This window comes from Suillus plorans, assembly GCF_016647745.1.
Source record: "Suillus plorans strain S12 chromosome Unknown HD556scaffold_40, whole genome shotgun sequence".
In the NCBI taxonomy this organism is placed as follows: Eukaryota; Fungi; Basidiomycota; class Agaricomycetes; order Boletales; family Suillaceae; genus Suillus; species Suillus plorans.
The window spans coordinates 279,981-296,989 of NW_024537424.1; the positions used below are offsets into that span (position 1 = coordinate 279,981).

General features: G+C 48.3%; 6 protein-coding genes across 6 annotated transcripts; 3 read left to right on the forward strand and 3 right to left on the reverse strand.

Annotated features, from left to right (window-relative positions):
• Window positions 1–1,194: 1,194 nt before the first annotated feature.
• Window positions 1,195–2,332, forward strand: HD556DRAFT_629626 (uncharacterized protein). Its single transcript, XM_041311134.1, has 6 exons — window positions 1,195–1,554; window positions 1,606–1,671; window positions 1,730–1,915; window positions 1,976–2,001; window positions 2,054–2,091; window positions 2,142–2,332. The coding sequence occupies exons 1-6, from the start codon at window positions 1,384–1,386 to the stop codon at window positions 2,162–2,164; spliced, it is 510 nt and encodes a 169-aa protein (XP_041158637.1). The 5' UTR covers window positions 1,195–1,383; the 3' UTR covers window positions 2,165–2,332.
• On the forward strand, window positions 2,142–3,899 carry HD556DRAFT_1383619 (kinase-like domain-containing protein). Its single transcript, XM_041303311.1, has 8 exons — window positions 2,142–2,366; window positions 2,417–2,794; window positions 2,846–2,914; window positions 2,969–3,154; window positions 3,203–3,233; window positions 3,293–3,330; window positions 3,384–3,608; window positions 3,662–3,899. Exons 1-8 carry the CDS (start codon window positions 2,202–2,204, stop codon window positions 3,887–3,889), a joined length of 1,320 nt encoding a protein of 439 aa, XP_041158638.1. The 5' UTR covers window positions 2,142–2,201; the 3' UTR covers window positions 3,890–3,899.
• Window positions 3,900–5,929: 2,030 nt separating this feature from the next.
• Window positions 5,930–7,152, forward strand: HD556DRAFT_1383634 (uncharacterized protein). Its single transcript, XM_041303312.1, has 4 exons — window positions 5,930–6,087; window positions 6,138–6,498; window positions 6,557–6,624; window positions 6,680–7,152. Exons 2-4 carry the CDS (start codon window positions 6,399–6,401, stop codon window positions 7,130–7,132), a joined length of 621 nt encoding a protein of 206 aa, XP_041158639.1. The 5' UTR covers window positions 5,930–6,087; window positions 6,138–6,398; the 3' UTR covers window positions 7,133–7,152.
• Window positions 7,153–8,578: 1,426 nt separating this feature from the next.
• HD556DRAFT_629766 (uncharacterized protein) lies at window positions 8,579–9,246 on the reverse strand. Its single transcript, XM_041311135.1, has 2 exons — window positions 9,128–9,246; window positions 8,579–9,080 (listed from the first exon to the last, which is right to left on the reverse strand). The coding sequence occupies exons 1-2, from the start codon at window positions 9,200–9,202 to the stop codon at window positions 8,634–8,636; spliced, it is 522 nt and encodes a 173-aa protein (XP_041158640.1). The 5' UTR covers window positions 9,203–9,246; the 3' UTR covers window positions 8,579–8,633.
• Window positions 9,247–11,375: 2,129 nt separating this feature from the next.
• Window positions 11,376–12,607, reverse strand: HD556DRAFT_1309703 (D123-domain-containing protein; the record flags this gene model as incomplete). The annotated part of the gene is made up of 4 exons (XM_041300316.1): window positions 11,376–11,689; window positions 11,743–11,871; window positions 11,927–12,170; window positions 12,218–12,607. 4 exons carry the CDS (start codon window positions 12,605–12,607, stop codon window positions 11,376–11,378), a joined length of 1,077 nt encoding a protein of 358 aa, XP_041158641.1.
• Window positions 12,608–12,842: 235 nt separating this feature from the next.
• On the reverse strand, window positions 12,843–16,998 carry HD556DRAFT_1383644 (uncharacterized protein). Its single transcript, XM_041303313.1, has 3 exons — window positions 16,404–16,998; window positions 15,623–16,222; window positions 12,843–15,570 (listed from the first exon to the last, which is right to left on the reverse strand). Exons 1-3 carry the CDS (start codon window positions 16,857–16,859, stop codon window positions 13,300–13,302), a joined length of 3,327 nt encoding a protein of 1,108 aa, XP_041158642.1. The 5' UTR covers window positions 16,860–16,998; the 3' UTR covers window positions 12,843–13,299.
• Window positions 16,999–17,009: the final 11 nt, after the last annotated feature.

A 17,009-nucleotide genomic window follows, 5' to 3' on the forward strand; every position in this document is an offset into this window, starting at 1 on the left:
CGGTGTCGCGTTCTATGTAAGACGCGTAGTTCACACACATAACCGATTAAGTCAAAGTCGGAGATTGACTTGTATTCTATTCGTTCAGTACTCACCTTACCCACACATACACCTTGCTGCCGTTGTAAGGCGGCCGGTCATGGGTCCACGTAACTTGTGCGTAACTGTAATCAGGAGCAAGGTGAATATGTGGAGTCAAAGCACAAGGTCAAACCATAGGCATTCCCAAGACTATACATAGCAGAGCGTGGTACCCGGACGTTGAGAAGGAGGGCAATTTTTAGGAGACAACATAAATGATGTCATTGTGGCATGGGATCACCGAGGAGCAGCCCTAAGTTGCGGCCACTATACATAGCTGAGCTCTAGTCTGAACCATTTGAGGAGCGTTGTGTCCCAAAAACTTCGACCTATCACGGAAGTTCAGTGTGATTACACGGGGATCAAATGCATCAAAACTTTGATTTAGGGAGCGACGGCAGTACCCTCACATCCACATAACGTCCGAGATATGTCCTCGTCGAATACAAATTTGTCGCACCGCAAAAGACGTGTATGGTAGAAATGACAAGTCCTACTCCGAGTCGATGCCATACCTGCACTCTTAAAGCTTTGTAATTTTTGCCTTGATGAGGTTGACTTGGTGACACTGGCGAAACGCGCCGAAGAAATTGCAAGGTAACTAGCATAGTACCTGACCGTCATCCCTAAGGCCGAGGGCGCGAAGCTGAAATGTGTTGCAGTCTGCTCATAGGTTTTAGAATGACTGGGACTGGAGCCCAGGCACTTTATGTGCGTGAGCATGTGACAATTCAAGTTGTACAAGAGTGACAAAACTCACCGAGAATGAAGGATATTGTTTCAGGCATTATAACAGTATCTCGATATCTGAGGTTGCTGTGTTGTCAATGTCCAGCGCCTTTGTGTGGTGTGCGTAGACGAAACACGCCGTGTTAGTCTACGAGTGTACATTCCGGCGCCACGGTCAACTTTCTTTCTGAAATAAGGCGAGTTTGCTCTGCTGCCAATTCTGGCGCTGTGAACTGCCGAACAAAAAGTTGAGCACTTTTTTGGGGAGTTTTTAATTATGTGGAAGGAGATAGTAGTACTCGAGTTGAATTGAGCCACGGCGAGACGATCTCAATGATCAGCGTGATCATATGTCACGTTCCATGTGTCACAGACGCGTTCATAGCCTTTCCCATTATAGCGGAGAATTATCCTTTAGGTCGATTCCTAGTACAGTGGGAATCCGCTCGACATCCAAATTCAAATTAAGCCGTCTATCGATGGCTTGCCTCATACTACAGAACGGGCTGGTCACCAGTCTACTAGGCCCTCCAGCTACACCCCGATCCCCGCAAACTCCTTGCCTCTTCCCATATGAATACAGCTTTCTCCGCTCGTAATGACGAGCCTGATCATCTCCCCACTGAAACAACGCTGAAAGACCTCTCAAATGCTATCACCAGGGATCAACAATACCCTGATCCTGTCGGCGTGTTCGCGGATATGTGGAAATGCACCTTTCATATCGATCGGATATCGGTCAAAGTTCGTTTGCTGTCTTTTGTCTGTTTATCTGTCTAAAATTTGATTTTGCAGGTCGCAGTGAAAGCAATACCAATGTTCACCCATTATTCTGAAGGAGCAAAGACAAAAATAATCCAGGCGAGTGTCTTACCGAAGGACTGAGTCTATTGCTTACACCACGGGTGCCACTTCGTAGAGGATAAAGTGTGAACTCGGGATACGTGCCGCCCTCAGCCATGCAAATATTGTACCCATTTATGGTTATACGTATAGCGTCAGCTCACTTCCAGCGATAGTCACACCTTTCGCAGAAAATGGTAGCCTGGTGAACTATCTGGAGCGTGAGGGCGCGGCTCTTACTCTCGTCAGACGATTCCAGCTGGCAAGTCTTCTCTTGATGTATTTTAGGTAGACCACAGAACTGATGAAACACTTAGCTCAGAGACATCATAGCTGGTCTGCAATATCGTACGTGATAGTTACTGTCAGTGCCCGACCGAGCTCTGACCATTCCTCATAGTTCACGCCAACGGTGCCATTCATGGAGACTTCAGTGCGGTAAGTTCGATTTTCTCGATAGATCCATTGTATTTAGACGCAAGCTCCAGTCCGATGTGTTCATCCATGGTGATGGCACTGCGCGTATTGCTGGCTTTGGTTTTTCCTTGATGTATTCAGAGGTCATAAGTGCCTCTAAGGTTTTCTGGACTTCCACACTCCAAGAAAACATACGATGGATGGCTCCTGAGCTATTAGTAGGGTGGGATAATAGATCTTCAGCTCGTCCGAGCGAGCAGAGCGACATCTATTCGTTCGGCGGTATCATGTTGCTGGTACGTCTGAGGTGATTCCTACCTCTGGTCGATGATATTATTGCCTTTAGGTCTCCACCAACAAAGTTCCTTATTATTATCACAGAGCTGAGGTCACTATCATCCGATGCATAGCTAGGTCGGAAACGTCCTCCAGAGCCCGTTATCCTGAGCTCCCAGAAAAATACTGGGCGTTTATGGAGCGATGTTGGTCTACTAATCCTCGGGATCGTCCATCGACAGAGGAAGTTGATATAACGATCAGGAACGAATTTGACTCACTGTCGAGATCTGAAATGAATCCTGTTGCTTATGGCGACAATCTCCCCCCTCAAGCAGCACTCCGAGACCTCTCAAAGTATATCTCCAAAGCTGAAGACCACCCTGTTGCTCGTGGCGGGTTCGCAGATATTTGGAAATGCACCTACGTTGATCGCATACTAGCCCAAGTTCGTTTGCAGTGTTGCTTGTCTATCAGTTCAAAATTGATAATTGGGCAGGTCGCAGTGAAAGTATTGCAGGTATGCGCTGATGATCAATTTGGGCCAGCAAAAATGAAAAAGACCAAGGTGAGTTTCCTGACGAAGGACTTCATCTATTATTTATGGGCTGCCACCTCGTAGAGGATAATGCATGAACTCAGAATATCTGCCAACCTCAACCATGCAAATATTGTACCCATTTATGGTTATACGTATGGCTTCGGCCCATTTCCAGCGATAGTCAGTCGTTGGGCAGAAAGGGGTAACCTGTCGGATTATTTGAAGCGTGAGGGTGCGGCTCTTACTCTCCTTAGAAAATTCCGGATCGTAAGTCTCTTGTATTTCGTGCAGACCACAAACTGATGGCAATCTCAGCTCAGGGATATCATAGCTGGCCTGCAATATCGTACGTGCTAATTATTCTCAGTGCTAGACCTGGAGTAGTGACATTCCTCGCATGCACAGTTCATGCTAAGAGTGTCATCCATGGTGACCTCACTGGGGTAAGTTCGACCCCCTCTCAATAATTTTGATTTGATCAAGACATGATCTCTAGCCTAACGTGCTGATATATGCTGACGGCACCGCTTGTGTTGCCGACTTTGGTCTTTCCTTGATGTATTCGGAGGTCATAAGCGCCTCTCAGGCTTCCTGGACTTCCACCTTCAATGGCAATGTACGATGGATGGCTCCTGAGCTTCTTGAAGAGCGAGAGGACGGAACTCCAGTACGGCCAAGCAAGCAGAGTGACGTCTTTTCGTTCGGCGGTATCATGTTGCAGGTACGTCCGGAATATTCTCAACTTGTTGATGATGTCATGGGCTCTGCCTTTAGGTCTTCACCAACCAAATTCCTTATTATTACCTCCGGTATAATCACATGATCGTCCTGCACATAGCTAAGTCGGAAACGCCCTCCCGAACTCGTTATCCCGAGCTCCCTGAAAAGTATTGGCCATTTATCGAGCAATGTTGGTCTACTGATCCTCGGGACCGTCCATCGACGGATGAAGCTGATGTGACGATCAGGAATGAATTTGATTCGCTGTCCAGAACTAGTTGATTCTTGCACTTGTCTTACATTCAAACATCTGCTTACAGCCCGGCCAGACAGATGAACCTAGGCATCAGTATAGTAAATGTATACGGTTCACTCCAAGATTTCGCTGACTTGTACTGTATTCATTCAGTACTAAGTGCTGGTATTACCTAACATACCTTGTTACCGTTGTATAAGGCGGCCGGTCATTAGCCCGCGTAACTGTAATCATTATCAGGGTGACTATGTGGAGTTAAAGCACAAGGTCTCAAACCATAGGCATTCCAAAGGCTATACATAGCAGAGCGTGGTACCTGGATGTTGAGAAGGACGGCAATTTTTTTTAGGAGACAACAGAAATGATGTTATTATGTCATGGGGATCACCGAGGAGCAGCCCTAAGTTGCGGCCACTATACATAACTAAGCGCTAAGCCACTTGAGGAGCAGAGATATTTGTTGTATCCCACCGTGACAAGCTTCGACCTATCACGGAAGTTCAGTGTGATTACACGGGGATCAAATGTATCAAAACTTTGAATTATGGAGTGATGGAAGTACCCTCACCTCCACATAATGTCCGGGATATGTCCTCGCCGAATGCGCATTTGTCGCACCGTTGCGGATGTATACGACTCGGACTTCTGAAACGCCACGATACTGGTACAAGGGCTCCACTTGAGTCATTTTGAGTCGATGATAAACGAACACTAACCAGTTGACCCCTCGTGGTCCGATAACCATGAAATTACTAGTAGTGGTAGATCTGGCAGCTACTGACACGATACGTCAGCACGCAACTGGCACCCATGACAGTTGTCTTACCACGAGTAGACAGGGGGGGCGGAGGAGCTCTTTCCGCTGAGCTTCGCAATTGGCTGGAGTTTGGAGTATGATTGATGCGCAGGACACGGCTGAGCTCCTCGGTGTCGCAATGCGCTAATCGAAATCCATGGTCGTTAAATGAATCGTTCAAAGCAGCGTAAGTCTGACCTCTACCGGCAAACTCCGGTCTAAACAACGCCAGACACCTACCGCCCCTACGGGTAATAGTACTTCAATTGTACTCCCCATTTCGCAAGATCACAAGGGCAGTAACCTCCTTCACTTCTCACTTCAATTCCGTGCTATACTGAAGCCTCGATTATATTATGGATTCAGTCGCTATTCTCTTGCCGTCTGTGAGAATTGCTAAGGAGATACTATACTACGAAATTTAAACTTAAAAAATGCATGCTGGAGGTGATATTTTCTTCGTTCAAACGTCTTGACAGGATTTTGACATGATTCAGGTAGTCCTTTGCCGGCCTTCATGCTATGGAAGCAGGTGTCCTGCCGGATTCCTTGTCGGCCACGCCTAGCGGGAAGTTGGAGCTATGGAGCTAAATCACCGACTGGTGCAACATCATGATACTTTCCTGTGCGAGTTCACATCGGCGTCAGGGCCCAGTATTTGAGCTGCAGTTCTGGTGAGGAGCGGCACAGAAGGTTCAAGGCAGAAAACGTCATCCCTGACGCAGCTCCGCCGATGGCTCACGATTTTATCCTTGTCTTGCTATCAAATGGCAGACAGATTCCAGGATACCCCAACTTACTCTTCTGTAGGTCCTACATTGTCATTCTCTAAAAAAGGCTCCTCAGCCGAGTCGTCGTGAGTGTGCTGATATTCTGAGGTGAGCAGACAGAGCAGAGTAGTGGCGCGCAGCAAGTCGGTTGGCGACTGCGACCATGACGAACACGTGCTTGCGAGTGTTGACACCAAGACTCTCCCCTTCATAATCAGTGGACTGTGATTGTAGTCTTGTAAGGCATTTGCGATGGACACTCGTGCGTCAACGTTGTCAACTCGTACATTCAGCACGACTCGTGTACGAACACCGTTGACTATTAAGATACTTACTCATTGTCAATGTAGAGTTGGGCCCAAATGTTTCGTAGCTAAATATGAATATCTTACAATCCACAAAAATCAAAACATGTACCATATTCCGAGCCGCAAGAACGTTCAGCTCATTGAGGAGGACGGAAGTCTGACTTTGGCCTTGTTTGAACAATCCCCTATACCATTACACCCGCGGTCGATCCCAAATTCGGAAACTCTTTTTTTTTTGACAACCGAGTTCACTTCGCCTAAACGCTAAAGGGATCGATACCACAACTGTCTGTTTCAGTACGTGTTACTCAAGAACCCATATGAACTAAGGTTTCATGGCGTTAATCTTCGTACATTTTTCCCTGACAGTGCGATTTCTCTATGTTGATCTAAATGACAGATCTTTTTCAGACCTCTATTTCTCTTGCCAGCTCCTGGAGGATAGCAAGCCGCTGACCATGCCCTTCCGCACGTCCTTCAAAGCTTTCAAGAACGACTAACTATACGCACGCTACTCAATGCTGTGTCCTCGCGTTCACAAATAACATTTACGTATGAGATATCGGACGCACAGCGGTGCACGCTGGTGGCTCAACATTTAGGATGTTTTGGGAGAAACGATTCGTCAGGTACATTTATATTGCGTGGCAATGCTTACGAAATGGTCACCGCGTCAGGAATGAATTTATGTCAGATAAAATACCGCTTGTTGCTTTGGGCAGGTCAGGAAGTAGACGGTTCCATGCAGACCAAGACTCCCAGTAAACTTGGCAGTACCGCAGCTTTGGTACGCTCGCTCATTGCTTGCATTCTCCTCAGGTCACGAAGAAGTATGTATATTTATGTCGACCTTCTGCGATTCGACTTTCCCGTTATTCGGCGAAGCTGTCAGTGACTCTTTCTTGATTGTAGTTTCCTTGACGTTTGACACTATAGGTCCAGAATGAGGCAACGATACCATTTGCACCTCCAGAGACACCTGTACTTTTCAGCTATTTCGCTACAGATTCACATCTCTGGGCTATCCTTAACGCTGAGATCACACACGAAAACCCCGTAGAGGACAGGCATCGCCGGCTCGTGCAGAGCCACCGAAGTAGGCCGTGCGACAGAGAGCTCAAATTAAATGCCAAGATCAGAGATGAACCTGATGAGAGCAAGAAGCCACGTCGTTTTGCACTGATGACTTCCTTCTATGCTATTATAGGAAATACTCAATTATGCACCCTCTCGGCCTGTCAACTCCGAGGAGAAAGACCTCATCTGGAAGTTTCGTTTCTACCTCGCCCGGGACAAGCGCGGGCTTACCAGATTCCTCAGATCTGTCACTTGGCGCGATCCTTCGAAAGTGAAGCAAGCAGTGGAGGAGCATGGGGTCGAGCCGAGTGTTATTGATACATTTATGCTTAGTTGTGGTGAGTCTCACACTGCGATACTGGCTGGGGGATGTCATGTTTCTGTAGATACCCAATTGATATATGATCGCTGCTGACATACTCTCATGTTGATGCTCGAGTAAGCCTTTATGTATTGCATGATTTTTAGCCCTTGTCTCACCCATGCACTCGAAAATGATACCAGATGGACAATCGCTTCGTATCGCGCCTCAGATCAGAATTCCGTTCTTGTGTCATTTCTCTACTTGGCATTACACGCTCTTTTTACATGATTTATGCGACTACTAAATCTTTTATTGCCTCGGATTCGCAGGTCCAGTATCTACATAAAGCGCCAAGCCCATTCTCAACTTGGTAGTGCTCATGGCGTACGCGAACATCAAGCACTGTGACGTGCATGAGCATCAGGAGAAGCTCCACCTTTGCCGGCCTTCACGCTATGGAAGCAGGCGTCCTGCCGGATTCCTTGTTGGCCACGCCTAGCGGGACTCGTGTGCGAATACCGTGACTATTACTCTCGAGGAAGATACTTACACATTGTTAATTTCTTTGGATTGTAAGAGATTCGGTACAGTTATTCAACAGCGATGTATTACAGAACGTCACGAAACATTTGGGCCCAACTACATTGAAACATGTGAGCCGCAAGAACGTTCATCCTTCGAGATCACCGAAATCCGGCAATAATTCAATCTTCAGTCCTTTGAGTCCTTTGCCTTTTGCGAGATGGCCATACAATTCCTCGCGACTATTTATATCAAGAAGGCGCCATCCATCCTCGCACGAACAGTTCCAAACGTAGTAGTCCTTGCCCGACGAAAAAATGTACCTCGTGCCACTTTCTTCGCTGAGCACAAGGGTCCCTTTCAAACCAGTGTATTCTTTGAGCATCTGTTCCACATTCCTAGTACATTGCGCTATATATACGCCGCCCACGCTATGTACGGAATTACAAAGCATCGTCGTGGATCCGGCGAGTCTAACTTGTCTGTATACCCAGTGTGGTTACTAGGTAAGCTATACTCACCGCAATTAGTATGTTCATTGATTCCCTGATGGCGGCAGTAGTCAAAACTATTTAATTGCCAACTTACTGAGAAGGTCAATTCCTTGGCACAACCCGCATTCACTGCAACTTAAAGTGGACTTTGACAAAGACTGCAAGCCAAACTTTGAAAAGTTATCCACATCCAAAACTGCGCAAAAAAAGAGTTCCTTTCCGATGAGACAGTTCGCATGCTTATACTTAGTATACAATCGTAACGGTGCTTGCGCACCAGTCCCCGACTCCTGATTCCGGCCTGCTCGTTCCAGAGTGTGGTTCAGATACACGAGTGCAGTAAATATTACATATGCAAGATGATGCGTACCGTAAGAATCACGAGGTGGTACATCATAAATGCAAAGTAGGACGAGGTAAGAACAAAGCGTAAAAGGCGTGTATGGTGCGACCGCCACCGATGCGGGAGAAACCTGAATTGGAGTGTTGGGGAGGTGTACTAATGGATGTGCGGTCGTATGAGCTGCGGAGACCTGGGCTGCAAAGCATGCTTGGGTCGCAATACTGATGGCGGGGGCCCACCAGAATGATGAGAGGAGCTGGAACCTGTGTCTTTCTGCGCGAAAGATGCGTTGGGTGGCACATAGGGAGATGAATCACGTGCAGCGAAAGAGTCTCGAGCCACGGGTGAATGTCGTACTTCCGTGGCTTTGTAGTGTCTTCGTTCGCGACCACCTCTCCGTGGCCTGCAACATCCGAGAAGAGAAAGCACACCGATAAATACGCTATCGACTGGCCGTCTGGAGTGATCAAAGCCGACCCGACTAAGAATGCGCACAACAGCTTCGATGACCTTGATAACAAGAATCAGAAACAACGTAAGATAAACAAGGCAAAAGACGATCAGTATGCCATAGGCTACCCAACCGCCTGCGCCTATTGAAATCTGAACGAGCTGTTAGCATTGGACTTCACGGAGACAGGTAGCCTTACAGTTGGGGTCAAAATAACTAGCAGCACGGCAACCACGATACGTGCAACGCAAAATAGGAAGCTGATGAGGCCCATGCCTGCTCCTGCACCCCATGGTAACCATACGCTCGTGACCAAAGTCGCCTCAACGATGGCATGGTATGAATGGGTCTCCGGAATTGTGAAATGTGCGGTGAAGCTTCTACCTGACGGTAGAGTTGATATGGGTTCAACCGCTAACAACCCTACCATCAGGTAGAAGGGCCTACAACCATGTTGGTAGATTCAGCGTCTGTATGAGACGAGCAGGAAAGTTTATAAGTGTACGGTTGAATAGTAACATGGCACTCACCAATTAACAGCTTAGGGGCTGTTAGCTCGATACTGGGGGAGGGTGGATGAACGATGTCGTCGTATGTGGTACAACTAGAACTTAGCACAAAATACAACGACATCATTCATCCGCCCTCCATCTTCAGTCCTGGCGTCTTTGTTGACCGCCTGTGAGAAACTGGGGTCTATAAGGCAGTTATTTCTACGGCGGATGACATGATTGCGAAAGGAATGGAGGGAGGGAGATACGAGTACGAACTCCAACTAGTACCTATTATATACTCAAGCACATCATCAGCCGCATAGTAAGAGTCACGTGCAAGGTGCGTTGGTCCAGAATCATGGTTTGAACTGGACGAAGTCCGGTTCTCCATGGTTTGGTCCATGGTTCTCGCACCAGACTGGAAAACGGTCCTCCCGAATGGTTCCATTTTCACCCTTGGCAGTGTGGCATCCCCGGATGATCGGATGCTGGCTGTGCTTCATTGTTATTGTCAACTTATAAGATCCACCTCTGATTGTACGTGCCTATAATATTTGGTGTCTGTGCTACGCCATATTATGCCAGTACTATTACAAATGAGATGTGGGTGCGCCTTATTCCGAGGTGATATCAAAAGACGCTCAAGGACAGCTTGATTTAGCTGTATGTTTCATATGGTGTACCTTACATTACCATCAGTCAGGGTAGCATTGCGAATGAATCATGGAACTCACCTGAAAAGCGGACTGGCATCGCCCATGTCTTTGAATTCATATTTTCTATCTTCGCCAATGTTTTCCGCCAGACACTGCGCTTCTTTCTTTCTGTTCAGCCGGTTGTAGTTCAACATAGCGAAGATACTCATTATGATTCTGTTAGAATATCGTATTATTACGTTGCAGTTCGGAAGACTGATGAGACATACGAAAGAGAAAGAAATCCCATGGTAACCATACGCTCGTGACCAAAGTGCTAACAACTTCTGCCACCAAAATCACAATCGCTTGTGCTGTTCCACATGTCATCGTATTTCAAGTTGAGGATATATATCGACGCGCTTTGAAGTTTGTAGTGTCTCACAAATAAAGGACCAGGCTGAAGACGACATTGAATGAGCCAAGGACCAACCTATTCAGTTGCTTCAAGAAATTCCTTATCGCAATGAAAACAGATGTAGAACTGCCGTCGCGCAGGTTTGGATGTCCGAGAGCGGTGAGATCCATGTAATAAGACTCAGCGCTCAGCTATTGACAAACGTATGATGGTGAGTATTTGCCGAAAACTGTAGAGCACTAAGATTCTGTCCAAGTGCGCAGCTTTGCACATCAGCTGACGCATGGGAATTCGTTTGTGTTCGACAAAGCCCTCCTCCGTGGGAGTCGGGGAACGCCACGATACTGGTACAAGGGCTCCACTTGAGTCATTTTGAGTCGATGATAAACAAGAACGCTAACCAGTTGACCCCTCGTGATCCGATAACCATGAAATTACTAGTAGTGGTAGATCTGGCAGCTACTGACACGATACGTCAGCACGCAACTGGCACCCATGACAGCTGTCTTACCACGAGTAGACAGGGGGGGCAGAGGAGCTCTTTCCGCTGAGCTTCGCAATTGGCTGGAGTTTGGAGTATGATTGATGCGCAGGACACGGCTGAGCTTCTCGGTGTCGCAATGCGCTAATCGAAATCCATGGTCGTTAAATGAATTTTAATGTCGTTCAGAGCAGCGTTCGAAGAACCAAGCGGAGTTTGAAAGTTTACTGTGCATCTAGTCAGTCAGTATGCTTTTACTTCGGTCTGGTGTATATTCTGAGGCATTGTTTAGTTCATCGAGGATGAAGGTAACACTGAATGTAGAGGTGACTAGATGATGCGAAGCTCAGATCTGATAAAAGATCTCCGTACGTGAATAGGACAAATCCGTTCGATTTTTCAAAAGAAGACCATGTCTATTAGTCGTCGTCATTCATGGACTGCTGAATCTCATTCTTCCACAAATCTGAGAAGTCGTTGATGTCCCGACCGCTACTCAGCGTGAGAGCTTCCATTGGCAACATGTTGTGTTGGTAAGCTGGTGCGTTACGCGATGCGAGCGGATGTAAAGGCGAGTCGATGATACGGAGCTCGGGTGCGCTCGATCCCTGCGTGAAGACCGACAAAAGCTCTTCGTACGTGAATAGCAGGGGATCCGTTCGGGGTGCGTACGGGTTGAAGTCTAGGACATGTCCCCGAGACAGATCACGTGTCATCAACACGTCAAGAACGTCTTCAGAAGTGTGATGAGTGCGCGGACTACGACAAAAACGATGTGACACATACAGTCTTGTTGTCCATGCCATTCGGACTTGATCTTGTCCTCCCAAAAACGCTGAAGCGTTTCTAAGATCTTGTTTTGTGTTTGCGGCTCGTTCATGAAGTCATAGAAATTCGTATCGCGTTGTGATATCCCTGTACGAGCGTCGTTCGTGGCTTGCTGGAACAATAGTCAGAAAACAGGACGTACCTATGAGACGACCTTCGCGAACGAAACACCTGAACTCGCGACTCCGGTCTATAGGGTACCATTTCCTCAAGACAAGCTCGAGTTGATACGATGGCGGATTCGAGGGATCGCATTGGCATCCCTCGAAGACCGCGTCGATACTTAGATCGTGCGATATGAAGTCCGAGGATTTCAGTAGAATGTAGACGTCTGATGGAGATGTGCATTTGAGAGGCGAGGATGGTGGTAGCACCCATGATGCGTCCTGTGTTCGATGTGAAACGGGGATCTATTTCGATGGAACAAGCTGACCTTTGGTGAAGAAAAATTGAGCTTGGGAAAAATGGCGCCGTATTCTTTGATGATTTGTCTTATCCGCTCATCTAGATCGGGGAAGGAGAAGGATTGCCCAACTGCAGCGTCGTCCTCATCCTCTTGGTCCGAAGGAGAGCTTCCTGCGGGACTGGCAGTGGGAAGTGAGCACGACTGAAACAGATGGTGATTGTAGCCAACTGACACGTTTTCCGAGCCTTCTGGTACGAAAATGCCGTCCGAGTCCAAGTATTCCTTGAATGCTTGACTCAAGGGACGGATGATGGTGCTTTTGATGCTAATGGAGGAAAATGTCGGATACCATGATGAAAATTGGAAGGAAAGTAGATAATCTGGTGTTTGTAGAGGAAAGATGCGATGCGATGTCATGTCAGTCTAAGTACAGGCTGATCGAGAAAGCTAGCTACAGTTGTTGAACCCATGACTGCGGGTCAGTCATCCCTCATACGTGCGAGTATCACAGTAAGTCGACCCCCGGTACGTAATCATAACAAGTCCTTAACTTCATTGTGACCGCCTTGTGCAGGACAAGTCCCGCCAAACTACGCCGTTATCGTTTTCTAAGTATTGGAAGTATAGCATTCGAAATAACACCTCATTCACAGTATGGGCCAATCAGGATAGAATTAGGAAAGCTTTATGATAATCTTCAAGAATACCAGTAGTATTTCGACGGAGGACCTATCATATTCGTGCATGGTATACTCGGGCATAAATACCTAACGTGCGATGTAAAACACATCGTATAACAAGACAAGATAGACAAACAGCGAGAAGAGAGAAGAGAGAGCAGACAAAAAAACAATCGGAGAGCCAGCCAGGGCAACTATGGGACCAAGAATAAAGTTAATGAGGGGAGGAATCGGCCAATGCTCGCCGAAAGAGTCCATGTAGTCGAGATGAATGCCGGGGATATGATGCACAAATGGCGGAAAAGAAAAGAAAAAGGCAAATTACAACTCGGAATTCTTTCCCAGTCATCAGTGCGTAGTCACCCACAGTTGTCAATTGGACTTACTTTGGAAAGAGGCAGGGAAACATACACGACGACCCTATGATTGCTATGCAAACACCTCAGTCACAGTCCGTCGCCTCTCCCGCCTTTGCGAAGGTATAGCGACGGTGCGTGACTGAGAACTCCCATTGTTACCTTCCCTTTCGTCACGAATGCTGTCCAATGACATACGAGCTGCTCGTGAACCAAATGTCCGCCGGCGAGTATCTCGCTCCGTCTCTGAACCTGAAAGTGGAGAACGGACTTGAGCAGGCGAAGGTGCCGGAGGAACGTTCGTGTCTTCTTCAGTGTTAGAAGAGGACGTAATGGCCTTCCTGCGTGCCTCGTCTCGTGAGTGCTGCTGTTGTAGCGCAGACAGTGATACTTCAGAAGGACGCGAGAAGGTTACAGATGAACGAACGGAGTCTTTGGAGTCAACGCGGGATAGAGGGAATGTTGAGTTTTCAGGGGAGTTGGATACCGTATGGGTAGTTACAGCGGTTGTCGGATTGGCGGATGGCAAGGGGATACCTCGGATGGTAGCGGCGGATGTAGTAGATGGTTTGCGATTGTTGCTTTTGTCTAGCGAATTGCTTGTCAACCTGCCCATAAGCGATTCAGAAGGTAAGGTAGGAAGAGGTGGGGGGATGGCAAGAGACGGAAGTGGTTTTTGGCGGCCCGCAGGTACGCCCCGAGCGGCAGGTGTTGGTGAAGGCTCATACTCAAGGGAAAGATCAACAACATCGGATGAGATATTATGAGAAGCGAGTGCATTTGACGTCATTTGACGATCACGTTGTTCTCGCGGTGTGAAAAGCCTACGCGTGGCAGACAGCGGCAGCGGAGGAAGAGGAAGGACATTGCGTGACGAAGAAGGCTGATCCTGATCTGGATCAAAGTCGCTTGATGAAGGCGGACGTGCGACAGTTCCTTCAGCGCGCCCAGTAAGCCTTCTGGACGAGTCAGCAGTGGAGGCAGAAGGCTCCCAACTCCGTCTTGACTCCACACTCCTCCTTCCATCCAGTCGACTTCTATTACTGCTCCTATCTATTTCGGGTGTTCGGCGGGAAACGTCATCACCAAGGCCGCTTCTTGAGTGCTGTGGTTCGGGATCATTCAGAGGACCAGCAGATGCCTCCTTCACAATTTTGCCGACTCCAAGCAAAAACCCTGTAAGCGTTCGGACGACTTCGTCGCTCACACGCAGGCTCTCGCGGTATTCCCCTCCCACTCTCCTCCAGATTTCACCGGTGGGTATCTTGCCCGATCTCTCATCATCCATCTCGGCGTTAATCTGCTGTTCCAGCGCTCGATTTGTACCCGTTCTCAACAACGCATTTAACTTCTCGGAAGCAAGAACGATGGTTTCTGCGCTGCGGAACAGATCTGGTACGGATGCAGACTGATTCGGCAGGCGGGACAAGATATTCTCGAACATTTTCAAAGACTCTAGCATGAGCTGGGTATGCTCCGCGCTCTGTTGGTGACTAGAGACCGACCCATTCCCAAGAGGTGTCATTGTGGTGTGACGTCGAGTGAGTGTGCCGCTACGTGATCTGTCTGGTGGTGTTGGTGCCGCTGGGACTTGTTGGGGAGGAAGCGGACGGATACCAGGCGATGCTCCCGAAGGTTGTCGCTCAATACCTGAGTATTGCCGTCTGGATCGGAGTAAAAATGCCGCTCCCCTTCCAGCACCTCCATCCTCCCCATGATAGAACTCTGCCATCGAGGTTGATGGCCTTGAGGAAGCTACGCGCCCCCCTCTCGAATCTCGTTCAACTAAAAGTGTAGATGATGCCCTGCTCGGATCTGAAGACAGATGTGGCCTTGCGGAGGGACCTGCACCTTCACTGAGTCGTGTGCCACTGGAGCCGCTTGCCCGACTCCTGTCATCCGCCACTCTATCTTCGTCCTCCCACTCGACGGTTCGATGGGTGCTGGAGCCAGCTGTCCGTGCGCGACGCAAAGACACGTGCGAGCCATTGCTGTGTACAAAGACGTCATCATTGGCCTGTGTCACGTTCCGCATACCTATGCCAGCAGCACGTAGGCCTTCACCAGCCAGACGTCCTCCAGCTCCCAGAGTGCTTTCGGCACTGCCGCCGCGTTGTGTTTGTCTGCGGCCAGAATCCGGAAGGCTTGAAATATCGTCCGATAGCCAACGCGTTTGGTGACGGCGCGTTAGTTCGCGAACGGTTGATGGAAGGTTAGCACGAGCGCCGCGTGGTGAATATTGAGGATTGGCATTTGCGTATGAGGTTCTATGAGAGGTGTTGGCATTAGAAGTGTAGCTATCTTGATGCGAGTTGTGATGTGGTGTCATAGGCTCGATGGAAGTCTGGAGTTTGTCTGTCAGCGGGAGTCAAGGAGACGAGAATAAATTGTGTTACCCTGCCATCCAAAGTACGCACTCGATCACCGTCTCTGAATTCTCTTGGAAGCGGCTGCCGCGAACGTCGATTAACACTTCCTGTGCCTGTTGGACTTCGTCGTGAAGATGCTACAGCAGCTAGTGCGGCGTTCGTCACATCGTAAGATGCGTTATCTCTAGACACAGATAGTGCACCGGCGATAGATACTCGCTTCCGAGGAGTGTGCGAGGGGGCAGGAGAAGGCTGTCGAGATCTAACCGGTGAAGCGGGAGCAGATATGCGGCGTTCTCTTGTACTAGTGCTTGGAGGAGGCGTTAATGACCGTTCTGGAGATGAAGAACCATATGAGCGAGAGTTGGAATGCGAATTAGAGTACGAGGGAGTTGGAGCGCGCTGACTCTCGCGTTCTGTTTCAGAGCCAGAAAGTGCGCTATCATATTGCAGTGCTCCATCATACTGTCTTGTCGTAAGGGCAGAACGCGAGTGGGAGGAAATCCGGGAGGCTGCAGAAGAGGAGGATGAAGATGAAGATGCATGGATAGGAGGAAGTGGGGATCGAGATGTACGGGAATTTGCAGGAGACGGAGTGCGGGAAAAGGAAGAGAGCTTGTTCAATGCCTGTGTTATGAAACAAAGATAGTGAGGTCAGATAGTATATTTCCATGTATAAAACGCGGAAATCGCCAGGACAAAAAGTGAGGTTAGAGTTGTTGTAATTCACAATAACATGAGACACGTGCAAGTTACCAAGGGCAAGCTCCAATTAGAATGAGCGTCAAGGAACCAAAGGAGCACGTACCATGCGGTTGCGCTCAGCAAGGCTTTTAACTCGTTGCAAGGCCATGAGGTTTTCGTTTGGACTCTTTATTGCATGACTGCGGTCAAGGCGAGCGGTGTCGTCTTCTTCATTTGAATAGTCGTTTTCGTCATCGTCATCGTCGTCAAGATTTCTGGAAGATTTTTCGGATATGCTGGGTGTGTCATAATTACGGTGGGTCATGTTTACGCTACCGGCATACGAGGCAGGTCGCTGGCGTAGACTGCCCGCGGTTGTACTCTTGTTATCACCTGTTGAACCACTTCCCGTTGAATTGGTTGCGGGTGGTGAGGGAAGGCCAGATGAACTTGACACTGCACTTGGGCTTTCTGGAGTGTCAGAAAAGTTAGGAATGACCTGCTCCTTGGGTGGTAACGATCCCAGGAAGATGGCGGATAAAGGACGCCTCGAAGAAGAAATGAGTGGGCGCGGCGTCATCACAGCCTGAAAGGCTAATCATCAACCGCAAAGGGAAAATAAAAGAAACTTGATAGCGTCCTCGCTGTTGAGAACAGCGAGCAGAAATTAGTGATGAGGCAAGCTGGACGCCTTGGGCAGTGACTACAAAGCAGACGGTCCAAGGGAAGC